The sequence below is a fragment of the Penicillium angulare genome (assembly GCF_028827245.1).
Source record: "Penicillium angulare strain IBT 27051 chromosome Unknown utg000008l_segment0_segment0, whole genome shotgun sequence".
NCBI lineage: Eukaryota > Fungi > Ascomycota > Eurotiomycetes > Eurotiales > Aspergillaceae > Penicillium > Penicillium angulare.
Genome location: NW_026623167.1, coordinates 472433 through 496999, shown reverse-complemented (window position 1 = coordinate 496999; position 24567 = coordinate 472433). Strand labels below are relative to the sequence as shown.

The window sequence follows — 24567 nt, the reverse complement described above, 5'->3', positions numbered from 1 at the left end:
TAGGTAGGCGGTGAACGAACCCCGGACTTTTATTTGAGAGTTGGCTTTCTTTGACATCAACCACGCATTGACCAAGATGCCATCACCTCAGAATGTGCGCCGAATGGTTCTTGCCGGGGCCGTCACATCTATCACTATTGCCGGTACTTTGTACGGGGCAGGCATAAAAACGAAAGAGGAGATTGCGCAGGTGAGCAGCTATTCCCGAGCTCCGCCCTCCACCGAGACATATTCCTACATACGAGATACTTGAGATTATTAAAGAACACCACGTTCTTTGACATTTGTCAGAGCCTTATTAACCTTTTCCGTGTTATAGGAAACTAAGAAGCGCCAAGAGGCAACTTTCGATGAACAAATGACGGCACTACAAAACATGCGCTCAAACTTGACGGCTCGGAGAGGAATGATCGAAACTCAGATCCGAGACCTGGATACTAGGGTGCAAGAAAAGAAAGAAAGGAATCCAACCAATGGCGATGGAGTATGAGATGAAAAATTGCTTCCAACAGCTGTAGCCCGCACCCTTTGCAGCCAATACTGCTCATGTCTACGCGACATATAATTCTGCGCTTTGAGCCCTTATGTGGATACATGTCAGTCATGTTGCTAGACGATTGGTAATTCAATATTTGAGAGGTCATGCTCTTTGACTCGCATACTGGTTTCTCTATTTACGAGAGGAACACCCAATGGTCCGGCAAAAATCATCATTATCATATCTTACCGCTCTGGGCTCACGACATTCCGATACATCCAAGGAGCTTCTCACAATACTCTATCTCTTGTCCCATGAGTCCCAAATGTTTCATACTACAACCGCCTAGTATAACAATATGTCTGAAAAGTCAAAAGCTAGGTGGGAATTTTGGGTTTTTGGGCAATCATCTGATATGGATGTATATATTTCTAGGCTTCGCTTATCTCAAAGTGTATGTATAAATAATATGTATATATGGCCACTGGCGTTTTTCCATCGTGTATACGTTCAGTATATGCCTTTCGTGAATTCAAGTCGCGCAAAAGCTTAGTAGGCAGATGCAGTGCCAGTAATTGCATAGCTTTGCCTCATGCGAGTCAAACTTTGAACTTATGCCTCGAGGTTGAGACTCTCCAGCAGAAGTTCGAGTTTCTCCATCAGTATTTCATAATTCATTGTATCTTCGTCGAACTCATCGAACTCATCTTCGACCATACCTCCATCCAAGGCGCGAATTCCATGAATGGAATCTGCCGCCTCCCGGGTTTTCTCTGCCGCATGAACAGGTTTGGAGACATCGAGTTCTTCGACACCATGCGTGATATCTGAAACTTCCTCTGGGCTCTCAGGAGCCTCCGGATCCTCGGGTTTCGCCTGATCGTCCATCATTTCGTCCAAACCAGCATCATTGAACCTCAACCGGAATCGCTCATTCAAGTAGAATCGAATATCATCAATCAATTCAATAGAGTCAACCTCCTGACGCGCTTGAATACGCTCTGCCGACTCGCGGATAAGCTCTGCGAACTCGGACGTATCAATGTGAGCCTCTAATCGGTATGCTAGAAATCGTGCTGCGAATTCCTCCAAGCGTTGCACGCGAGTCAACCAGGCCGCACGCATGATTCCATAGATATCAATGTCATCTTCATCCTTGCCTCGTGTTTTGGCTGCTTCAGCTTGAGACATGCCTGAGCTACCTAGTGTGCTGATAACAACGGCGGCCTTGGTTTTCAGTTTCTCAATGAAAAGCATGTCGGCGGCGAAGAGGACATCAACAGCGATTTCCAAGGGGAAATCTGCACGTTCGGTGTACAGGAACGTGAGAATAATCTCCAGTACATCGGGTGAGCAGTCAACGTCAATAATTTGCAGATGTTCCGTAACCTGTGCTTCTCGGAATGAAGAAGAGAACATAGTCTGGAAAAACTCTGAACGGAGTAACATGGCGCGATGACATGGAAACAGAGTCGATATTTGAACTTCGTCATCTTCAGCCTCATTGGAAAGCTCATCAGCTTGTAGCAGGACATCTGCAAAGATCGCATTATTTCGATCCCACTTGACATCGTTCGCTTGTGTTGTCTCGAGGACAATTTTGTTGCCGAGGACATTGGCGCGGTACCATTCCTCCATTTGTTCGCGACCCTTCGCAAGCTCAGTGGTTCGCCGTTGTCTTGCTAATCTCCTGTCCCCACTATCCAAGATACTATCCATGAGACTTTGAATCTCCAGATGTTTGGATATTTTATCAATTGCTCCAAATACTTCCGATTCAGTAAACCCAGTGCCTGGTCCGCTACGGAGTTCCCGCGGAGGTTCTCCAAGATATAGATATCGAATTGCTGCATTGAATGAATCAGGAGCAATGTTACCAGGGAGCTTCCATGTTGTCGATTCTGGAGCTGCTGCGAGCTTTCCATGAAAATATGGAGACCGAGCAGCCAAGATGAACTTATGCAGGTGGAACGATTCGTCGGACGCAGTGACCACAATATCTGTTGTTACCGGGGTATCTCGAGTAAGAAGTGACGTTATATGTCCTGCGAGGGGCTGCAAAGGATCTGTCGACTTGGAATAATCGTACTCCAGTAAGAGGTTTCGTATCCGGTCATTCAAAGCATTATATAGACATCTAGAGATGATACAGATCAGCCATGATTACTACAGTCCAATGATTTCAGTAATTCAATTATTTATACCCACCTCTCTCCCTGGAAAGTGTCTCTTTCGCAAAGTGCACCTGATTCCAATAAAAGCCGAGCTACTTCATAGTGCCCGCAAAGACTGGCCTAGGCGCAAAACAATGACGTCGATCTTAGTTACTGGGCATTTTTACCAAATATTCTTTAAATCCAAATATGCCTCAAACTCACCAGAATCAATGGCGTATAGTCATACAAGTCTCGGGCATTAACATTGACACCCTCTGTAATTTTCTCTTGGCAGACTTTCAAATCGCCCTTGCGGCAAGCACTGCACAGTTCCCGGAAGGGTTCACTCTCATCCAGCGGGTTATCATCCTTGATAGCACCTTCTTTGATCAGCTTCTTTTCATTGACCAAGCTAACCTCTAGCTGGTCCTTTCGTAACACAGTCCGCTCCGGCATTTTATAGGCCACAAATAACTTGTCTGGAGTCGAAGTGGGATAGGGAATAAAATGCGGGACCGTTAAGTCCGACGGCTTATCGATAAACGTCACGTGTATCTAGGGCTCGGGTGGTTCGCGGATGATGCTATACAAACGCGCGTGGTGTTGTGTGACCGGGCTGTTTGACGACCAATTCTTGGGTATTTTTGAGATGCGAAGAATTGGTCTTACCTATCGGTTTGAATCCATTTCAATCTATTAACTTACTTCATTTCAATTAATTACATCACCCTATCCCTACTTAGCACATCGCTGGGGGCTGGAGATGATCATTGGGTTGACCGCCTACCAGAGTGGGTCAAGCGTATCATAGTTGCACGGTTGCTCAGCAACACGAACACCCAAACACTAGAGGATCGTCGAACGGCGAAACCCCATATTGCAGACAACTTTTCCCTCCACCAACTTCTTCAATTCACTCTACTAACAAAACAGGGGCGCCTGGTTTGCTTCGTTAATGCTCAAAGTTTGCTTTTCTTGACCTGTTGTCTGTTCTTTTTTTCTCATTCTCAGTATCTTGTTCATATTGTCTTTCTATCTATAGCCATGGCGATCGCTTTGGCTGAGGCGGATAAGTATGAGATCTTGGAGAAGATTGGTAAGTTTGCCCTCTGCTCAAGAGCCATTGGTATTTACACGATTTGATGCTTATGACACTCTTCAGGTTGTGGTTCCTTCGGCATCATCCGTAAGGTCAAGCGGAAATCAGATTCCTTCGTAAGTCGTCTTTGTTTCGTCACATCTTCAACTAGTACACGACTGACGTCTCTTAGATCCTGTGCCGAAAGGAGATCAACTACATTAAGATGTCTCAGAAGGAACGCGAACAGCTCACGGCCGAGTTCAACATCCTGAGCTCGCTTCGACACCCGAACATCGTCGCCTACTACCACCGTGAACACCTCAAAGCCAGCCAAGACCTTTACCTTTACATGGAATACTGCGGCGGTGGGGACCTGAGTATGGTCATCAAGAATCTCAAGAAGGCCAATAAGTACGCCGAGGAGGAATTCGTGTGGAGGATCTTGTCCCAGCTTGTCACGGCGCTGTTCCGTTGTCACTATGGCTCCGATGCTGCTGAGGTGGGCTCAAACATTCTCGGCGCGCCACCCAAGGCCTCTGGACTCAAGGGAAAGCAGGGACAGGTCACGATTCTGCATCGTGATCTGAAGCCAGAGAACATTTTCCTTGGTAGCGACAACACCGTCAAGCTTGGGGACTTCGGCCTCTCTAAGCAAATGCAGTCCCACGACTTCGCATCAACCTATGTCGGAACCCCATTCTACATGTCGCCTGAAATCTGTGCTGCTGAGAAGTATACCCTTCGTTCTGATATCTGGGCTGTTGGATGTATTATGTATGAGCTTTGCGCGAAGGAGCCTCCTTTCAACGCTCGCACACATATCCAGCTTGTTCAAAAGATTCGCGAGGGGAAGTTCGCTCCTCTCCTCGATTTCTATTCCCCAGAGCTGAAGAATGTTATCGGAAGCTGTCTGCGCGTCAACCCTGATCACCGTCCGGACACTGCTGCTCTCATCAATCTTCCAATTATTCGATTGATGCGCAAAGAGAAGGAGGTCGTTGATCTTGGTCGTACTCTTCGTCGCCGCGAGGAGGTGGCCGTTCAAAAGGTCCGCGAGATGGAGCAGAATCTTGCAAAGATTGAGAAAGAGAAGCAGCAAATGAAGGCTGAAATCGAGAACACCGTTCGACGCGAGTGGGAAGTTAAAGCCCGACTGGAGATCGACCGACAAGTTCAAAGCGAACTCGACCGACTACGAAAACGTTTCGAGACGGAAGTCCAGGATCGTGTTTCATTGGAGCTGCAGAAGGAAAAGACTAAGAGGAATAGCAGTCCTCATGATATCTTCCGGACAAGTACCCGGGCTTCAAACTCCTCTCAGTCATCCTCATCTCGCGACAGCGGCCGCGGCTCTCGATCTTCTGCGACGTTGACTGATGATAGCGATGCTCCTTCTATTGCCGATATCCCACCCATGCCTGAATCCCCAACATCAAACGGCCGTAAGAAGCCTAAGAAGGAGGCCCGTACTCCTTTCTGCCGTTCAAAGACAACGGTTGTTGACTCACCTATGGACGTACAAATGGGCGAACCCTCCCCCATCTCAATCGCCTCTCTTTCCCTGTCTCCCCGCCGTACCTCCGCGGCAGCTGGTTCTGGCCGCAACATCTTCGCCGAAGCCGAGCGTAACAAGGCTAAATGGGAACCCACATTGGCATACTCCGATGACGAAGATGATACCCCCGATTTACCTTCTCCCACCCGCCCAAAGGTAAAGCCAGATCCATTCAAGGCTCCATCTCGACCTCTCCTCCGCCAAAACACAGCAACTCTCATGCAAAAGCTCAGCACACAACCACCACTCTTCCCATCAAATGGCTCCCGTCTTCCTCAAATGTCCGGTGGTCCTTCCTCTTCTCAATCCGATACCCGCAGCATGAGTGAAAGTCGCTCCAAATCACCTCATAGACGTCTTTCTAAAATTCCTTCCTCGGCTAACCTTGCTGCTGATGCTGGATCTGGATCTCCTACTCGGAAGAATAGTTCTAAGCAGACCAGCCCTACCAAGGGTAATGCTGGTGGAGATGAGATGTTTAAGGCTGTCATGCAGCGCAACATGGGTGGTCGCACCCTCGTGGAACTCGCGCAGGCTCGTGCCGGTGGTCGTCCTGTGGATGATATGAAGCGTTGCGCAAGCGACTCACGCGCTACAGCTCCTACTTGCAGTCTAAAGGCGTCTGATCGTGATCCTCCTGCTATTTGGGATCCTGAGCGCGATGAAATGCCCAGTCCCTTCCTAGCTCGCGGGAAGGTCATCCGTAACCTGCGTTAACACATTCCCAATATCTCTGAAAACATTTTCCATTTTTGGAATCCCTTTTTCCATTTTGTTTCTTCGCACCCAATTGGAGCGGCTTTTTCTTTCCCCCTGGTGTCCGGACTGGCGTTGTGGATATAATGTCTTTTGTCTTTTCTTTTTTGTTCCCTTTCCTCTTTTTGCCTCATTGCCTAAGATCATTGTGTTGTCTTTTGACACCCGTCCATCGTTGATTTCCTCTTCTCTTCTTGCGCATACCTCTTTGTTTTTATCACGGAGTTTGATCGAGCTGGGTTAACTATGTCGGTTGATCTTGTTCTTGCTACTTATCCGCAAGACAAGACTCGGAGTTCTCATCTGTCGAAGCTATATGAGCTTGTGCTTGTCCCCTGACTCGTCTGATTCTCTTTTTCCTTTGTTACGCTGTGATGCCCATTTCATAATGTTTTCCCTGGATAGGAGTTTCTTGCACATTTATTTGGTTGCATCGGTCGTACAATGGTGACTTGAGTCCCGATTTTTTTCAAGTTCGCGTCTGCTGCATATTTTCGTATTCTTTCGTTCTTGATATCGGTAAAGTGATTTAATGTCGCACTTAAAGGTAATGTTTCTTTATATCGTGAGCGATTTACCATTTCTTTGCTCGGGCGTTAAAGCAGTTTTTCGCGCTGGAGATGCTCGTGTTTATACCATAGCTGCCCAGGGGGTGGTTTCGCCGCTGACAGCTTAAAAATGCCACTGCCACTGACAGGTGGCTTTAATACTATTACATGTCACGTTAATGAGAAGAATATTGGAAACTATAAATGTATGCTTCGTAGCATTCAACTTGAATGCTGAAGGGCTTCAATCTTTGCCCATTTCTATGGTATATAGTACATAATAATGCTGTATCTTCAAGTGCATCATATCTTGAAATCGTGTCTATGCCTCTTCATCTTCGACATCCTCAATCTGAACAGTCCTGAGCTCACGATTGAATCTTTGTTCCTCTTCTTCTAGTGATTTAAGCTCGTCACCCGTTGGAGCAGATTGCTTAGCCTCAGCTGAATACCCAGCCTTCTCAAGTTTATCCATCTCCTCCGGTTCAAGCAATTTCCCTTGACCCCGCATAGAGTCTTGCTTCATCCGCACAGCAGCAGGAACAAACTTTTTAATAGCCTCTTGTCGCAAATCCCGAATCTCCGGCTGAGCTTCGTAGACCTTCTTCGTTTCAATAGCAGGCGGTCGCGACGGAAGTGCATGCGACCCACGACGTTCTGAGTCTCCCTCCGGTCCACGTTTCCGCTGTGGCCGTGGAATTGGCGGTGGTGTATCCCTCGGCATGGGTATCCGACGTACATCCTCGTCAGTCTCGTCACTCTCACTATCTGCGGGCGGGGCAAATTCATCTCGCCTCCGCTTGCCAAGTACCGCGCCTCGCCCGTCATGTCCGTAGTCACCTCCCCGTCTTTCATGAAACTTGGGTGCCTTATCGCCGAGCGCCTCGCGAGCTTTCAATACTGCACGCAAATCCTTCTCCAGTGCCTCCAGTACCTCCTTGTCTCGTGGTCGTAATTGCCCGCCTGACTCTTCAACGCCTTTCAGGTCGTTGATTTGGCGCTGGAGGCGTTCTGGGTTGCGTCGTGCGAGTTTCTCATTACGTCGCACCAGCGCTTCAGCTTTTCCCTTCTTCAGATTTTTCTGCTTTTCCTGTTTCCGATGCGCTGCGGCCGGGTTGACGGAACGTTCCTTGTCCTTGGCCATTTTGAAAATCTATAATTGACGTAGGTATAGTAGTCGTATTCTATCACTACGTTGTATTGCCGGGGTAGACCCTGGCTCTGAGAGTGAATCTTGGAAAGAAAGACAGGCGAAGGTTCGATAGTCGCCTGGTCGAAAGTGCCAATCAGAGATAGATGGCGTCGTCAGCTGAATCCTAGAGCCTCACAGTATGTACTGTGATCTGTCTGCAGCGAAAGTACGACCTGTCACGTCACGGCTTGTATGGCGGTGTCGACCGTGGAAACCCAACGAGCAAGAAGATGGGGATCCGCAGCTGCACCAGCCTGCAGGAATGCGTGACCAAAGCGTCAGGCTAGCTTTGCAGCTCGTCACTATCGCGTCAAGATCGGTCGGGCTGTTGGGTCGAGACCGTAATGCAGGACGCCCTGGGGATCAGAGCAATGAGTGGACGACGCTCACTCGCTGAGACGAGATACGCTATGTCTTTCTGTGTGGAGTGGATGGGGCGCGCGTCTGGAGGTAGCTGCAAGCCTCGTTCGGCCGTAGCGTCTGTGCCAATCCGGTTGGTGGACGATGTTTCTGGGTTGGGAGGGGTTCGGGTTCAGCCTCACGATTTAGGCAGCGTGGGAATTTGTCTTTTGGTTGGTATTTGGGTATTTGGGAGTTGGGTGGAGGAGGAAAGCGTAAGGCGCGAAAGGGACTTGACGTTGGGTGAAAAAGCGAGGAACCTAACATTTGAAGGCGGAGTGAGCGGCGAGCTTTCCATGGTTCGGGATGGAGCCTTGTCATTAGTTTATATGTACTTGCTCTTAGATATTCTTGAAGACGCAGCTTACTGCTATAGTTTTCTGTCTCTCTATATTCTGTATCTGCATTTGGGGAATTTAGCCAGTTCGGCTTCTCTCTCTCCCCGTCTTCTCCCCGAACTGCATCATCATCCCCGCACTCTATATGGGAACTGTAATATATTCCCGACACCAAGTCCCGAACAATGTACCAGAGGAATCCTAGGAATGAGCTTCATAAGAGGATTCAGGTCTTGATAATATTTTTCTTTCTTTTTTCCCTACTCACTACCTCAGCGCCTAAACCAAATTGGTTACCTTTTCAAGCTTTCCAGGCATAGAATCATACATTATGTAGTCAAGGTCACCCAATCACTCTCATCCATCAAACGAGTCTCCCTAAATCCTCCTAACTTTTTCCCTTGTAATCCAATTTACTAAAAAAAGTAAAAAACCCTTTTTTTTCTTTTTCTTGTCCCCCTCCTTCGTCGCTTTTTGGTCCCGAGGTATCATATCTCCGGGAAGTCTGTGCTCCTAGTAGAGAGAGGAGGGAGGATATATAGGGACTAATCTACGGTACTGTCTACTAGTATGTGTGATATGTGATGGGTGTTCCCCGGTCATGTATCATTGGATAAAGAAATCAATAAAAATAGGAATAAAATAAAATAAAACAGTTTGAGTCTCGGAGAAACAACTTCCAGTGGAAGAGAGACCACACCACACTGGTTCATCTTATTTTCTTTTAATAATATGGAATTTCATAAAAGACCTCTTGTCATCCCACACATACTAACTTAATTCTCTCCCCCCATCTCTCCCGAGTCCCTTACCTAAGGTACTACCCTTATATAATAGAGGTTAAGTTAGTAACAAGCCTGAGTTGACTTTTTCTCCTGTTACGGTGTAACGGAAGGTTTTCTCTCACGAGCCGCGCGCGCTGTGCAGTTGCCGCCGAAATTCAAGCGGCTCCCACACCACTCTCTTCTTCTTTCTCCGCTTCTCCCATTCCCATGAGGAGCTCCCCAAGAGTCGCCCACCAGACTGTGCACCGTTCTTTCTACGTTCCGTCCACCATGACCTGCGGGCCGCTCGGTCTCACCTTGAGTTTGATCGGCGCTTCGTCGTAGACTGTTCCTTGCCGTTGGAGCATGTCTCTGTCTGGAACCAAATGTCCGTCTCAGCCTCGATTCCAGATACCTCGCTTGGCCTCACCTCCTCCGAGATCCAGATCCTTCGACAGCAACAGCAAGTTGCCCTTCAGAACAGCCATGCCGGTAGTGGCGCTTCCAGAGGTCGCGGTGCGGGGAGGGTCAGCAACTCAAGTTCGCGCGCAACCAGCGCCGCTAGTAGTCAGGGCCGCTTACTGCTGGATCCCGATAGTCTGCATGCTTTGTCGCACCAGTTGGGCTCCTTGGAGCGTCGCATCAGCGGCCAGATCGACTATGTATGCTTTTTTTCTTCATTTCTTCCCTCCGAACAACCAAGCCCTTCAAATCAAACCCCCCCCCCCTTTCGCAGCTAGCTATCATTTTACTGGCTTGCTTTATCTTTTCTAACTGGTAGTCAAGCTCTCGCAACAAATTACAGACTCCGTTAAACGCAGCCGTAGCGGCGCATTGAAAACAATACACGAGGTTGAGGCGGAGATGGACCGAACCCGCTCTATGATGGCTTCCGCGGACGAGCTGGAGCTAGAGCTGAACAAGATCGCTCATATTCGGGATATCGTGAAATCCTTTCGTGGCCGAATCGAAGGGATAGACCGTCGCATGGAGCAATCTCGTCGTCGCCGCTGATCCAACCCCACCTTCGTGTTCTCATTATCATCATCCTTCTCACCGCCATAACTCCCACCTTCCTACTCCGTATTCCTACTCCTACATTGAATGCTAGATTATGCATTCCCCGACTTCATTCTCATGTTCCCCGCCCCTTGGAATCTCTTAGCTTTACCGAAACAGCAGCCAACCAAAACAAGCAATGCAAAAACATATATACGACTTATGTCCTCGCGGACGGTTTCCGGATTACATGAAGGCAATGCTTTCATATCACTTTCGTTCTCATTGGTTCTATTTTTATTTTCAACTTTCTGGTATATTGAATAACCAACAGCTGGTGAAAGAACTGCATACATGCCTCGCGGCACTTTCAGTCCCAGTGACTCCTCAAGCGAGCCTGTGGCTTAACGAGACTTGCAGTATATGGATGGCGCAGGAGGGGCCCTTTTCATTTGTCCGATTACAATGTTTTTGTCTTCTTCCTCGTAATTCCCCCATTCGTTTCCGATTTCGATGACTACTTTCACGATGGAATTCTCTTTTTCTAATGGTTTTTCGCTTTGCTCGGCGCAGATAAACATGATCTTTTGTTGATTTGTATTTGCTTCGGTTCATGTACTCTGCTATATTCACACTGGTTTCGATTCCCCTCTTTGCATGTTCGTATATTGATTCAGGATTGATGCTTTGCCTGGGCCATTGCCTATACCCCAAGATTATTCACTGGTTTTTGGAATTGATTTTCGTCCTCGTGGATTCTGATAGCCTTGTAGACTTGTGTGCAATGACCATAGCAAGCGATGTATCAATACCTTGCCACTTATAATGATGATGCATTGTGTAATGATTTATTTATAATATGGCCGTCGAGACTGTAGGCCAAAGTCGCTCTCTCTCCTTCGACCAATTGTGGAGGGAGAAAACTTTGCGTCGTCAATTGTGGCCAGATTCAAGGCGACCCAACAGTCACCAAGCCGTTTTGGCCGTTTCATATAGTCCATATAATGAAGTGTTGATGGGTTGGCGTGGAGTAAGACTGGGTATGCCGACCCGCCTAGACCTGGCAATTGAGGCCACTGGGCTTATTGATAAGCAGTCGAATATCGTATAGATCGACGTCGCACTATCTCATGTTTCATCTGAGGCTGGAGCAAGTTGTTGATCCTTGGACTCGGCCTCTTTGCGACGCGTTACAAGTTTTTTGCTGCGTTTATCTGTTTGGGGGAATCGCCTCACACACCCACAGCTTGTGCATTGGATCTCCAGGACATCAGCCCAAGGTTTCTTTCCGCCCTTGCTGAGATTGCGAATTTCTTGGTGACAAGTGACACCGGGGACCAAAAAAGTGTCGCAGCTTTTGCAAAAAGACCTCTTCACCGGTATGGGTAGGCGAGTCAGTGTTTTTAGTGAGACCCCTCGCATATGGGAAGCAAACACCCTTGAGAGATTCATAAGGGGCCTGGTATCTTTTGGCTGAGCGGAACCATTTAACAGTGCTTCGTTTCTTTCGTTGGTCGGATTCATTTGCGACTCGCCATCACCACCATTGAGGCAGTTTGTATTTTGAGCCTCCGCACTTGTTGATGTAGTTTGATGGAGGTACCTTGCTGCTTGATTCAGGTAGTCCAAGCGAGCCTTTACATGACTTTTCGAATTTTTTCCTTCTTTAGGAGCCTTGGCTTTTACCATCTTGCCAATTGTTTGTTTGATACCAGCTGCCCTTCTGGAGATGCTGCAGATATCCAGATGGAAATCAATCGGCGCCGAATGAGTAATCGTCGAGACCAAAATCAGAGTTCCACGCTAAACCAATTGCGGCGCGTCTGCGGTCAGGTGACCAGCTCAGTTGCTGAATCGCAGACTCTCATCCCTCGCAGCCGCATCTTCCCCCCCAAATTCCTCAGTTCTCCACCTCTGTATTTCTCTACATTGAACCCAATTCCCTTTCAAGGTTGCGGATTCTTTGTTGTTCTTATACTTCCTTAATTCTTGACCACGTCTCCCCCCCCTTTGTTCTTTTACCTTTCTGAGCTTGACGAAATATCTTGCTCTCTGTAACTTCTCCCCAACCAACACCAACTTTCATTTCATTTCATCACTCTCGCCAAAATGTCCCACGAAGAGGATCTCATCGATTACTCGGACGAGGAGCTCCAGACAACACAGGCGCCAGCCACCACCGCTGCTCCCGCCGACGCCAACGGTGATGATGATAAGAAGGGCGATTTGACTGTCTCTGGCGGCCGCCCCGACAAGAAGGGTAGCTACGTTGGTATCCACTCGACTGGTTTCCGCGATTTTTTGCTCAAGAGCGAACTCTTACGTGCGATTACCGACTGCGGATTCGAACATCCATCGGAGGGTTAGTCTAACTCGTTTGTCCCACATACCTTCCTCCAATTATACTGCAAGCTGCAACGTCCGTCCATCTCCTCGAATTTTCCATCAGTCAGCAAAGGGTGCTGTGTCGTTTCTGGGTCTGCAGGCGACGTGAGGATAGTTGGTCAGAACTTGAATGGCAAAAAATACCTTCCATAGTGGTTGGCTACGACTCTCGCCCCTGCGCGGTGTCTCTTACAGTTCTGGTTACGGTCGTCTTTGACTTCCACCTGAATTTTCTTTTTCCGAATTCATGCGAGCGATTTCGATCGTTCAAGGTGGCATGCAATGCGAACTGAATCAATGGTGTCTTGCTTTTTTTTTTTTTTTTTTAAAAAAAAAAAAAAAAAAGACAAACCTACTCCCCTCATGTCGTCTGCAGGTCTTTGTCCCGGTTTGAGGTGTATGACCTCTATCTGATCGCGATTCGCGGTTTCAAGAAGTCTTCTATGGGAACAGATGGAACATATATATATATTAGTTTTTTCTCTCCTCCAGTAGTATTCAATTCGAGGGATGGATGGACCTTGCGACGCGCGAAATGTTTTTGCTTCTTCATCATGAGTCGAACCCAAGTCTAACCACCGCTCCGCCTCCACACAGTCCAGCAAGTTTGCATTCCCACCGCCATTCTGAATGTCGACGTCCTTTGTCAAGCCAAGTCCGGTCTTGGTAAGACCGCTGTCTTCGTTTTGACCACCCTCCACCAGCTGGAGCCCGTCGCCGGCGAGGCCTCTATTCTTGTCATGTGCCACACCCGTGAGCTAGCCTACCAGATCAAGAACGAGTACGCCCGTTTCTCCAAATACCTTCCCGACGTCAAGACCGCCGTTTTCTTCGGTGGTACCCCTCTCCAGAAGGATGTTGAGCTCCTTGCCAACAAGGACACCCACCCCAACATTGTTGTCGCCACTCCCGGTCGTCTGAATGCGCTTGTCCGTGATAAGAAGCTGTCCCTCCGCAACGTCAAGGCTTTCGTTCTTGACGAGTGTGACAAGATGCTCGACCAGATCGGTGAGTAGCAATTGTCTTCAAGTAACAATATACCGTGAAAAACCCGACCATCTAATGTTTATTCTCGTTTAGACATGCGCCGTGATGTCCAAGAGATTTTCCGCGCTACCCCCGCCGATAAGCAGGTGATGATGTTCAGCGCTACTCTCTCCCAGGAGATTCGCCCCATTTGCAAGAAATTCATGCGTAATCCCCTCGAGGTCTACGTTGACGACGATACCAAGCTCACCCTGCACGGTCTGCAGCAGTACTACATCAAGCTCAGTGAGCAAGAGAAGAACCGTAAGCTGAACGAGCTTTTGGACAACCTGGAGTTCAACCAGGTCATCATCTTCGTCAAGAGCACTCTCCGTGCCAACGAGCTGGACAAGCTGCTTCGCGAATGTAACTTTCCTAGTATCGCTGTCCACTCTGGCGTCAGCCAAGAGGAGCGGTGAGTCTTTGTTCTCTTCATGTGATTGATAAGCACATTTTACTAATAATTCTTTCAGTATCAAACGCTACAAGGAGTTCAAGGAGTTCAACAAGCGTATCTGTGTCGCAACTGATGTCTTCGGTCGTGGTATCGATATTGAGCGTATCAACCTCGCTATTAATTACGATCTCCCCGCTGACGCCGACTCCTACCTCCACCGCGTCGGTCGTGCCGGTCGTTTCGGTACCAAGGGTCTTTCAATCTCCTTTGTCAGCAACGAAGATGATGAGAAGGTCCTCAAGGACATCGAGAAGCGATTCGAGGTCGCCCTGCCGTATGTGTCTTCCTGACTTGAAGTTCCCCTACTATGCTCGAATTGAGGCTAACGTTAAAACAGCGAGTACCCCGAGGGCGGTGTTGACTCTACCACTTACATGGCCTAAGCATCCAATACTGAACAAGCATAATGTCGCAGTTGGATGACTTGGAGAATTTCCCCCTCACTCCCGTTTTCTATTTTCCTCTTCCCTTTCCTTTTCATTTTCTCTTTCATTTCATTTCATTTGTTTTTTATTTTTTGCTTCCCCGCTTCCCACCTTTTGATAGTTTTTCTTTTGATATGGCGCACTAGCTCGGTTGTGGTTTTTCTTCGTCGGATTGCTCGCAGGCAGATCCCAATTGTATGTCAAAATTAAGAATGGAAGCAATATGGTCAAAAGAGTGCAAATAAATGTGCTATAGCTCTACGATAGTAGTCTGAATTCGTGCGCCCTATGAAGATTATGATTTTACATGTCACTGTTCATACTCAGGTTCTCTTAAACGCGTTCATAGTGTAGTGGGGAGGTCGTGAAAGCGGTGTAAAGCTGGCAGTATAGCAACTCAGACCATTCACCTTCCACAGCTACCCCTAGGTTCTTCTCCCTATCTCCCATTGCCCCCAGTGGACTAGCCTGTCGCAGCAAGCCCGTTCTCTATATCGTACGGTGTCCCACTCTAATAGGTCGGACTATTCCGCGCACACGATGAACTGCAAATGTGCCCGGCAAGGTATATTACGGGTCAACCACTTGGTGGCATTTCACGGACAATAGCGAAGCTAGAGAGGAGAGAGATAGGAAGCACGCAAACAACTTGCTGATATAGGAGTCGAGTCTGTATGGGACTACGGGACTTCCGAACTGTCATGTGCCTGGATGGCCTCGTTTAGATGGATACAATGCAGCCAGATCATTAAACGAACATCGATATACGCATAATAAGATCTACCTGCTCAAATTCTGCGAAATCGAATCAAGTGCAGGCCTATGCCATCACGCACCGCCCGCTTTCTTCCGCCAAGGGCTTCGTTTTCGACCCACAGATCCGGAAATCTGTGTACGAGGTGATGTCCTCGAACGCACCTGGAAGCCCCCATAGATCTACTATTCCTTCGAAGTATCCTGTAGTCTCACCTCCACCAACAAGATTAAACGCAGCACACCGTAAACCCGGGCCATTCTCCAGCCTCTTCTCCTTCTCGTTCTTCTTCCTCCTCTCCGCATTCTCCCTCTTCTCCGCATCCTTCTTCCTCTCCGCCTCCTCCACACTTCTCCAACCGTCTCCAAGATTCAGTTGCGAAGCGTCAGGAACACGAATTTCCATTACCGGAAGGTAGATGAGTCCGCTCCTCTTCTCAAGCTTGATTTCATCCACTTCAATAAATCCACGGGGGCTATCGGCATCAATTGGATCCAACCGCTTTTGCCTGTAATGTCTGACGAAAACGTCTTGCTTAAGTTGAATGAAATTCCGCTTAGTGGAGTCTGATGTAGACCCAGTCAAGTCTGAGGCACATCCTGATGATTCCAGTGTGCATATGATTTCGTCCTTTGTCGCGTCATAATCCAGCTTAGGCAAGTTGTCATAAGGGTCATCAACCAAGAATAAGCTCAGAGGCAAAACTCCACCGTGGACGATTCTTTCAAACCATGCTAGCGTTTCATAATCTGGGTCTTCGACTTTGGGTACAATGAAGAGTTCCCACTGATACTTCTTCAACAGAGGCCCGAAAAATTGTTCCTTGATCTTGCGAAAATCTTTTTCTTTGCCTTCTTTCGTCTCCTTGTTGCTATACCAGGGATCTAAACCTTCTAGCTTTAGTGCACCGATCAGAGCCCAGCATTTGTCTTCTAAGCCTGCAAATCTCCTGCTCGCTGCACCTGAAAGAATATAAAGTACCGTCGCCTTCCCTGGCCAGTAGGCAACTAGCCCGCAACGTATCAAGTTTGTAAAAGTCGAGGCTGTATGTTGATACGCATGGCTATGCTGTCCGTCTTCGAGTTTAGGGCCGAAATAAGTAAGTGCTTGTTTGACTCTCTCTGACACTCCTTGTGGCATTTTTTTCACGGAAGATGAAGTCCACCCCTCGCTGTATCGAATTAGTGCAGTGGCAATTTCGTCGGCAAGGCCTGTAGCCGGAACAGACAGGTTTTCTACCAAAGCAAATCTTTCGGGCGGTGCGGGACCATCGGACATAAAATCCCCAGGAAGTGGTTCGCCCTCGTGATCCATGAGCTTTGATTTTTGCAGCAAAACTCCCTCTTGTAGTGTCCAGCCAGAGGTAAGCCACGGTTCTTGTTCCTGGATGCTACGCATGGACAGACGAAACTCGCAAAGGGTGTCCGCAAAAGTCGGCTGAGGCTTGAAGCCTAGCTCCAAGTATTTTTGCAACTCAAGGGAGTTGGGTTTGTCCCAATTCGTGCGATGTAACCAGATGAAGCCTTCCTTCGCCTCCTGGTATATTTGCCTTTGAGTCCCGTCAGCGCAGGTCTTGAGGACTAGACTTCGGCTGAGTCGATATAAAGGAACTTACATCTGTTTTGCAATCTCGTCACCCTTCACTTTTTCGAGTTTTTCGATCAATGTGATCGCGGTGTCTCGTTTTCCCTGAGGAACACACATCCAGTCCCACCAAACATATGCTATACTATCGTCCAAGCATTTCCGCATAATCCTTTTTGCGTGCGATAGTTCAATCTTTTCTATAGTAGGAATCTTCCAAGGGAGGTCTTCTGGCTCGGCTGTGCGGTTGACACGGTATTTGGGTCGACCTGGAGCTTCCTTGTTGAAATCCGACCACATACCCCATGTGTATGAAACGATGCCGTACCCATTGCTCGCAACCTCGTCTTTGACAGCTTCGTATGGGAACACTTCCCAAGTGTCAATATTCAGAAGCCATCGAGGATGATTCGGGTCTTTCTCGGGTATGTAAGGGGTGTCGTCGTTCATTTTTGGCGAAGCAGTGATCTTGCTATCAATTGTGTTGATGATAGATCTTGGGGCTTGTAATCGAATCCCTTTCTTATGAAATTGAGATATACAGATTGAATTAGTAATTGACTCCAAAATGCATGCAGGTTATGCGACCATGGCGCGTCGATGACACGACTTCTTCGTACTTTTGTCTTTTGGTGGGTCATTTCTCTGCAATCAATGACATCACGGCATCAAGGTGTCAAATTCGTGTCCACGGATTGAGAATGCTGCACTCTCGCAGGTGGACCAATATACCAATTTTGAACTTTACTTCAATCAGGCTGCGCTTGATATCACAATTCCAAAGTGAAACTTGCGGGCCGGGCGGACGGCTATAGCCATGGTAGGAATAGCGGACAACCAACCATGGGAGAGTTTGGTTCTTCGGAACTCTAATATAGATGACGTTGAGAGCATACTTATACTTTCCATCCTATCCTCTACTGTTCTACCGTGGTGGTATAGATAAGACAGGATAGCTTTCATCTTTGGAATCACGGTAGATAACTCCTTCTGATATCATCCCGAGATCAGGCTGCGTCCATTCACGTTTTGAAAATCGGGCTCAAGAATCTCAGTCCGAGCTACTGACTGCAATTTGAGAGATTCAGTTTCAATGTTGCATACCTATACATTGTGGGTAGCTCAGTCCAAGTACATGTAACAAATTGAATTCAACTTACAAGCTGTGCAGATGCTCTTGGCATTTATTACCTTGATTATTTACGTCTTATCATCTGTCGGCGCTTTCAGTCTCTATGGCGGATACGAACGTATATTTTACTATAACGCCTATCTAGCCGATGCGGAAATCAACGGCGGAGAGCCAAAAAAGATCGCAGTCGGCTGTAGCAACACTGGGACATGCACTTTTGATAGATTTATACAGTTTATCAATGGGCTGGACAGACCTCCCAAGCTCCCCAAGTCACCCGATCTTAATATTCACAAGGCAGCTGATGACCTCGACAAAAAGCAACTTACCGGGGTTTACATAGTCAAAAGAGTGTCCAAAAAGGCCGAAAATGTCGCCAAGCTATTTGAAGAAGTGAGTACAAGGCCTCAAGGAATGTATACGAGGGCTAACTTATCTATGCAGATTTCTTGCTTTATGGACGAGAGGAAAACAAAGGAACTAAACCAATTATGGGAGTCTGCGCGTGCGTCAATCGAGGTGGTCTGTTTTCTACGAAAGGCTGCGAATTCAGACAAGCTCAAGCAAGTTCTCGAACTAGAAGGAATAGACCCCATTATGAAACCTGAACGTTATGAATGCGAGGAGAAATTGCTCATTGACGAAATGGCAACTATCCAAAAATACGAACCCCAGGATGTGGTCGATGTGGCGAAATTGATTGTAAAGTTTCATAGGGATGAGAAGAGCCATGAGACAAACATCAGGTGTGCCTGTTGGTCAGCCGTGAGACTACATAGGCGATCCTCGGCTATAGTGGGCGACGTTTTTCAATCAGGTTACAACGACGAAGAATGCTGGGAGGAGAATACTTGTCTGAAAGATGATGTAGGCAATCGAGATCATCAATATCTTGAAACGCAATTCGATGGCCGGTCCGAGGCATACAGATGTAAAGAATTATGAAGTAGCTAATGCATATTGAAAGATTTGATGGCATCGGTCATGACTAAAGAAAGTCCAGCCAAATTACTCTTGAAGCCTGACAGTTTAAATTCCACACCAAGCCTTGTCTGCCTTGTCAATAATTCGTTGACTCGAGAGAGGAAATAACTGTCAGTTAGCCGTTTTGGGTGAATAATGTGGACGGATTGTGGGGCTCACCGTCCAGGTGACCCACACTTCCTCTAGTCATCTCTCTCTCCGTAGCCTAGATAATAATATCATCATCATATCTCTGTGTGATCGTGCCCATAGCTTCCTCTCTAGAAAGAAAATAATAGTGGCGGTGGCCAACATACGATGTCCTCAGATTTTTACGATTACTCTACTCGCGAATCCGTGTTCCGAAAATCTTTCACTTGAGAGGGTAAAAATCAAATTAGCAGGATTTCTGAAGTTAATTGTACATTAACATCATAGACTCGTGGACTCTTGGAGAGAATATTCAAGTGTATGAATCATGTATGATGTACGCCAGCTTTAAGGGGAACAGTGCAAGTAGACTTATTCGAAACTAAATTGAATGACAACTTGACTATATGGTACTAGAAAGATGTGCTGCAAATGTGCTTTCTGAAATACTTGCCCCCTCTCAAAACTAGTACCAAGCAAACATAAGTAGAGACCGCAGATAAATCCTCTATTTAAGGATCGCTCTCTTTTCACATCCGAACAACCTACCTCATCTTTACAACATATTCGATTTTTCTCCCCAATATGGCCTGGTTTAGTTCGATCGTTAACGGTATCGGCAGCGCGGCAAACTGGCTCTTGTCCAATTCTGGCCTGGTGTCGAACGTTCTGGAAACCGTTGGCACCGTTGCCAAAGGTAACTTCCTTGGCACAGTAACCAATGAGGGCTATGTTATAGTGGAAAATACGGCGAACGCTGAAGAAGATTGTGATTGCAGTGGTGACTTGACCAAATCATTCAAAAACGCAACCAAAAAACTCGAACAAAAGGCACAAGAGGGAGAAAAGCTGAAAGTACCCCAGGGAGGCTCCCAGTCGAATGCGACTCTATCTGGGCTGTGGACAAACCCGGGTCTCACTCTCGATGGCACTGCAACTCCTGAAATGTATAGAGACATTGGAAAGTTCTTGGCGGAAAACGATATGCCTACGGAGCTGAAGACAAGCACGGGCGGAACAACCGATGTGTCCCAGGAAATATGTAACGCGATCTTCGCAAATGTTCCTGTCGTCCCAAAGACGAGTGATGTCGAAGGTGTTGCTATCCAGATGCCATCTTTTAATCTTGGGGATGGCGAGTGCAAGATTACCGGCACTCATGCCTACTATTCTATTCCGTTGGGAAAGCGCAATAATGGACTAGCATGCGACGATCAAGCATGGCATGGGGCCGTTCAAGTTACAAAAACTAGCACCGAGGCATTTGACATCGCACATGCAAAGAAAAGAAAAAATCTCTTTTTTGTCGCTCAGGAGGATGAAATTGCTGAAACTGGACCTAGATGGGTTGTTACTTGCCAGGTAGATTGGAGAACAATCCCACTCGCCGAAAAGGCCCAAGAGAAATTAAAGGAGAAGTTTGAAAAGGACTACCGCGACTATAAACTTCTGTACTCTGGAGTTGCTGGCCAGAACCAAACAATCAAGATCGGTGCGCCTAATGAAGTTACGCCAGCTCGAGTGCGCGCTATTCTCAGCCAGGTTGTCACCGATGTCGCGAAGAGCGTGACACAAGACTCGAGCCAAATCTTCAATCGCGATCAACTCCTTTCAGAAAACACGCTTTCTTCTCAAGTGCGGTCTGTTCTTAATCTTGTTGTTTCCGAAACCGAGAGGAAATTGGCTGGTGACGTTCATGAAATGAGAAATGAAGCTAATTTTAAACTTCAAACCCCGGAGGTTACCGTGACAAATTCAACCTTAGTCACTTGAATGATGCGTTGTTTAAAATTCTGGAATGAATCCCCATGCTACCTAGTTGAGGTGCCGGGACTACTTGCCAGGTGGACCGCTACAAGTTGCCAGCCCGAGGTGAGTATCGGCACTGGCAGTTGCAGTGAAGCTATTCTGTTTTGATGTATATTTGCAAGCTCCTCTTTCTACTAGTAATTCGATATTTAATTGTTTCTTGAGAGCTGCCGAGCTTGAAATTAGAACGTACTATGTAATAAATATTTGTAAATGCCTATTATTCAACATTAAAGTGTGAGCTTATATTGATGGTGAGTTAATTCGTAGTTGCTTTTGCCTGGGATATTTGCCCACGATCTCTACTTGGAAGAGAGATCCACTACCTCGCCTCGTCCCGGGGAACCTCTCTGTCGGTGTCCATGTGGTGATGTAATTTGGCTTTTAGTTGGTCAAGTCCGCGTTAATGAATCGTGCTATGACGAACTAGACTGAGTCTGTCTTGACTGGGTACGAAACCGATGGGGCTATTCCGAGATTAGTCCCGTGCATGGAAGTATTTTAAAACCACATCAACTACTACTAGAAATCCCCAAGGTCTTATTTGAACCTATTCCTCCGTATTTCATTGCATGGACTTTACTATCGGCGTGAAAAATACTGAATTCACAATAACACCAACACTATCACACAATATTCCAACCCCGCGAGCCTCGGTCCAACCAATAATTAGACACAATGGCGCCAGACCCTGATTGTGTGCAGACTTTTCATGGCCATACAGAAGGCGTGAGATCTGTTGCCATTTCACCAGATGGAAGCTATGTGGCATCTGGCTCCGATGATACGACGGTCAGAATTTGGGAAACAAAAACCGGGAAATGTCTCAAGATCCTGAGAGGCCATGGTTATAGGGTCAATTCGGTTGCTTTCTCGTCAAAACTAGGCTGCAATCAGGTGGCTTCAGGGTCGGATGATGAAACTGTCAGGATCTGGGATGTAGAAACCGGTTCTTGTATCCAAAATATTGATTGCTCTAGCGAAGTCTACTGGGTTGCATTTTCACCTGGAGCCACATGTGTAGCTTCAGGGTTAAATGATTCATCGATCAAGCTCTGGGATCCGCACAGCGGCATCTTTCAAAAGTCATTCAAAGGACATACTGGAGAAGTCTACTGTGTCTCATTCTCAGAAGATGGATCTTGCATCGCTTCGGGCTCCTACGATAATACCATTAGGATCTGGGATGCCAAAGAAGGCAGCTGTAAAAAGACACTTCAGGGTCATACCGAGCGTGTCTACTCAGTTTCATTCTATCCGCAAGATACAAAAGGTATCGTATCATGCTCAATGGATAAAACAATCAAATTCTGGGATATAGACGAAGAGCTATGTGTCAAAACGCTTTATGGACATGAGAAGTGGGTCTTTTCGGCATTCTTCACTCCTCACCTCGACGGGTCCTTGCTGGTAACAGCTTCAGCCGACAAAACAGTCAAACTATGGCGCGCTGAGGATCATGAAGATATGAAGTGTGTCAAAACTTTCAAAGGTCATCGAAATTGGGTAAGAGCAATTTCCTCATCGGCCGATGGACAGTATCTGATATCAGGATCAGATGACGGGACTATCAAGTCCTGGCGTACCGAGGAAGCTGGGAAGACTGGGCGCTGTGTGAGGACGATCAAAGACTCCAAAAAAATCAACTCAGTTTGTTTCTCAACAAATGGCACTCTTCTAGCATCAGGATCGTCTGACAGAACTGTCAAGATTTGGGATCCCATAAAGGGTTCTTGTCTACATACTTTTAAAGGGCACACAGATGAAGTGAACAGCGTCTCTTTCTTGCTTTTGAGTTTGAAGGAATACGTGGTATCAGCTTCGTCTGATAAAACGATCAGAATCTGGGATGTGGCAAGTAAAGACTGTATGAGAACCATTGAGAACTCAGAAGATGTGGAAACAGTCGCTGTTTCACGCGATGGTTCCTATTTAGCCTCAGGATCGAGTGATCGCAGAATTAGTATTTGGAATCCAATGGACGGAGCTTGTCTTGCAACATGGAAAGGTCATTCTACGATTGTCAGGCAGGTGGCTATTTCGCCCAATGGCCTCTATGTGGCATCGGTATCCGACGATGGGATTATGAGGTTATGGGAATTAAGCGATGGAGGTCGGATTCACACGTTGAAATTCTCCAAGGAAGATAAGTCCGTCTTCGTAATCTCGGTGTCTTTCTCACACGATAGTAAACGTCTGGTGTCGGGGCATTGGGGTCCTAAAATGATCGCAGGCGCAATCTGGGATGTGGAAACTGGCAACCGACTTTTGGACATTGATGACGCTGGTTCTAGTGAAAATGGGTCTTTTTTTACATCGATTCGCTTCTTATCTGATGCCCAAGACTCCTATGTGGCATTTTCCACGAGAGATTCCAGAATAGTGATCTGGGACGTGGATAAAAAACGTCAGATAATGACATTACTAGGTCATAAGGGCGAAGTCAGATCCATTTCGGTTTCACCAGATGAAAGTCTTTTGGCATCAGGGGCTTCAGACTCAATAATCAAGATTTGGGACACAAAAAATGAGTAAGGCTAGTTCTGATTAAGTATTCCTATTCTTCAAAGCTCAAGTTTCACTACCTGCTCTCTACAGCTAGTAAATAAAAGCAAGCTACTACTAGTAACTATGTGCATAAAAATGGACTGCTTAAATTTTAGTATTTGAGAGTACTATTGGATAATAAATACTATGTTTTTCTTAAGACGGCATGGTAGAAACAGGTAAGAATAGGACTCCGGAGGTATGAGCAGGGGACCTAGTACTTCAAATGTTCAGATCATGATATGATATCTCGACTATTTAAACCGGAGTACTACAAAGAGAAAGGAAGTAGACAAGAAGAAAAGAAAAAGAAAAACACACGTCCAGTCGCACCAATTTTCGCAATCAGTCCCAAAAATGTCCGAAAAATCAATATACATTCCCATCAACGGCCCAGCCCAAGTAAGATAATATAAAAGAAACGTATCAACTCTGCTCCTTCTTCTTTTTCCCAATTGTCTCTTCGGCACATAGCGTTTCTGTCTTGCTTAATGTTGACTGTGCATCGTTGGACTCGTCTTCCGCTTGCTTTGTCTGGGGTTCCCCTTGGGGAGGGTTTTGACTCTGACGACGACTCTTCTGGGAGCGTTTCCACAGGAGACTGAATGGGAAAAGAGGATCGACTGGTAGATGAGGTGCCGTGGATGGGCGTTGGAGAGAGGTCAAAGGCGCCATTGTAGTTGTTTGTATTTGGTAGCGTGTATAGTTGGTAGAATGGAGAGTAATGCTTTCGAGGATCCTGGTTCGAATGTAGATATTGTATTATTTTGTCTCGGTAGAATCAGACAGGATTGTAGTTTTGTAAATTGGAAGACTGGTGATGAATATCGACTAAGTTATGAGACGAAAGTCAGCTTTAAATAAATTTTTATCTGTATGACTTATAGATATCCCCGTGTACTCCGTACTTGACCTGTAGCAGATTCGTGCTCGGCGCGCTCCGACTCCGATGGATCGGGAGCTTTCATTGGCGGGTGAACCTGTCGCCATCCCTATTTAGTTAATAGCGCATGGCTCCTTTGATGAAGAGGCTCTGTCTTTCGGGCCTGACGCCGGACTAAATCGGCTT

At 46.9% G+C, this 24567-nt stretch overlaps 13 protein-coding genes across 13 annotated transcripts; 9 read left to right on the top strand and 4 right to left on the bottom strand.

Moving 5' to 3' along the window:
• Positions 1 to 76: 76 nt before the first annotated feature.
• On the top strand, positions 77 to 490 carry N7478_010908 (uncharacterized protein; the record flags this gene model as incomplete). Its single annotated transcript, XM_056927122.1, has 2 exons — positions 77 to 190; positions 320 to 490. The coding sequence occupies 2 exons, from the start codon at positions 77 to 79 to the stop codon at positions 488 to 490; spliced, it is 285 nt and encodes a 94-aa protein (XP_056774170.1).
• Positions 491 to 1090: 600 nt separating this feature from the next.
• On the bottom strand, positions 1091 to 3090 carry N7478_010907 (ankyrin repeat and BTB/POZ domain protein; the record flags this gene model as incomplete). The annotated part of the gene is made up of 2 exons (XM_056927121.1): positions 1091 to 2566; positions 2857 to 3090. 2 exons carry the CDS (start codon positions 3088 to 3090, stop codon positions 1091 to 1093), a joined length of 1710 nt encoding a protein of 569 aa, XP_056774169.1.
• A 588-nt stretch (positions 3091 to 3678) lies between these two features.
• Positions 3679 to 5987, top strand: nimA (serine/threonine protein kinase nimA; the record flags this gene model as incomplete). Its single annotated transcript, XM_056927120.1, has 3 exons — positions 3679 to 3730; positions 3797 to 3849; positions 3906 to 5987. The coding sequence occupies 3 exons, from the start codon at positions 3679 to 3681 to the stop codon at positions 5985 to 5987; spliced, it is 2187 nt and encodes a 728-aa protein (XP_056774168.1).
• A 909-nt stretch (positions 5988 to 6896) lies between these two features.
• On the bottom strand, positions 6897 to 7718 carry N7478_010905 (WW domain binding protein 11; the record flags this gene model as incomplete). The annotated part of the gene is made up of 1 exon (XM_056927119.1): positions 6897 to 7718. The coding sequence occupies one exon, from the start codon at positions 7716 to 7718 to the stop codon at positions 6897 to 6899; it is 822 nt and encodes a 273-aa protein (XP_056774167.1).
• Positions 7719 to 7905: 187 nt separating this feature from the next.
• N7478_010904 (uncharacterized protein) lies at positions 7906 to 8163 on the top strand (the record flags this gene model as incomplete). The annotated part of the gene is made up of 1 exon (XM_056927118.1): positions 7906 to 8163. One exon carries the CDS (start codon positions 7906 to 7908, stop codon positions 8161 to 8163), a length of 258 nt encoding a protein of 85 aa, XP_056774166.1.
• Positions 8164 to 9653: 1490 nt separating this feature from the next.
• Positions 9654 to 10281, top strand: N7478_010903 (uncharacterized protein; the record flags this gene model as incomplete). Its single annotated transcript, XM_056927117.1, has 2 exons — positions 9654 to 9929; positions 10054 to 10281. 2 exons carry the CDS (start codon positions 9654 to 9656, stop codon positions 10279 to 10281), a joined length of 504 nt encoding a protein of 167 aa, XP_056774165.1.
• An 844-nt stretch (positions 10282 to 11125) lies between these two features.
• N7478_010902 (uncharacterized protein) lies at positions 11126 to 11377 on the top strand (the record flags this gene model as incomplete). The annotated part of the gene is made up of 1 exon (XM_056927116.1): positions 11126 to 11377. One exon carries the CDS (start codon positions 11126 to 11128, stop codon positions 11375 to 11377), a length of 252 nt encoding a protein of 83 aa, XP_056774164.1.
• A 998-nt stretch (positions 11378 to 12375) lies between these two features.
• N7478_010901 (ATP-dependent RNA helicase SUB2) lies at positions 12376 to 14517 on the top strand (the record flags this gene model as incomplete). Its single annotated transcript, XM_056927115.1, has 5 exons — positions 12376 to 12628; positions 13249 to 13659; positions 13732 to 14092; positions 14151 to 14408; positions 14472 to 14517. The coding sequence occupies 5 exons, from the start codon at positions 12376 to 12378 to the stop codon at positions 14515 to 14517; spliced, it is 1329 nt and encodes a 442-aa protein (XP_056774163.1).
• Positions 14518 to 15379: 862 nt separating this feature from the next.
• Positions 15380 to 17347, bottom strand: N7478_010900 (uncharacterized protein; the record flags this gene model as incomplete). The annotated part of the gene is made up of 2 exons (XM_056927114.1): positions 15380 to 16862; positions 16929 to 17347. The coding sequence occupies 2 exons, from the start codon at positions 17345 to 17347 to the stop codon at positions 15380 to 15382; spliced, it is 1902 nt and encodes a 633-aa protein (XP_056774162.1).
• A 721-nt stretch (positions 17348 to 18068) lies between these two features.
• On the top strand, positions 18069 to 18974 carry N7478_010899 (uncharacterized protein; the record flags this gene model as incomplete). The annotated part of the gene is made up of 1 exon (XM_056927113.1): positions 18069 to 18974. One exon carries the CDS (start codon positions 18069 to 18071, stop codon positions 18972 to 18974), a length of 906 nt encoding a protein of 301 aa, XP_056774161.1.
• Positions 18975 to 19727: 753 nt separating this feature from the next.
• On the top strand, positions 19728 to 20915 carry N7478_010898 (uncharacterized protein; the record flags this gene model as incomplete). Its single annotated transcript, XM_056927112.1, has 1 exon — positions 19728 to 20915. The coding sequence occupies one exon, from the start codon at positions 19728 to 19730 to the stop codon at positions 20913 to 20915; it is 1188 nt and encodes a 395-aa protein (XP_056774160.1).
• A 714-nt stretch (positions 20916 to 21629) lies between these two features.
• N7478_010897 (WD40 repeat domain-containing protein) lies at positions 21630 to 23486 on the top strand (the record flags this gene model as incomplete). Its single annotated transcript, XM_056927111.1, has 1 exon — positions 21630 to 23486. One exon carries the CDS (start codon positions 21630 to 21632, stop codon positions 23484 to 23486), a length of 1857 nt encoding a protein of 618 aa, XP_056774159.1.
• A 438-nt stretch (positions 23487 to 23924) lies between these two features.
• On the bottom strand, positions 23925 to 24173 carry N7478_010896 (uncharacterized protein; the record flags this gene model as incomplete). The annotated part of the gene is made up of 1 exon (XM_056927110.1): positions 23925 to 24173. One exon carries the CDS (start codon positions 24171 to 24173, stop codon positions 23925 to 23927), a length of 249 nt encoding a protein of 82 aa, XP_056774158.1.
• Positions 24174 to 24567: the final 394 nt, after the last annotated feature.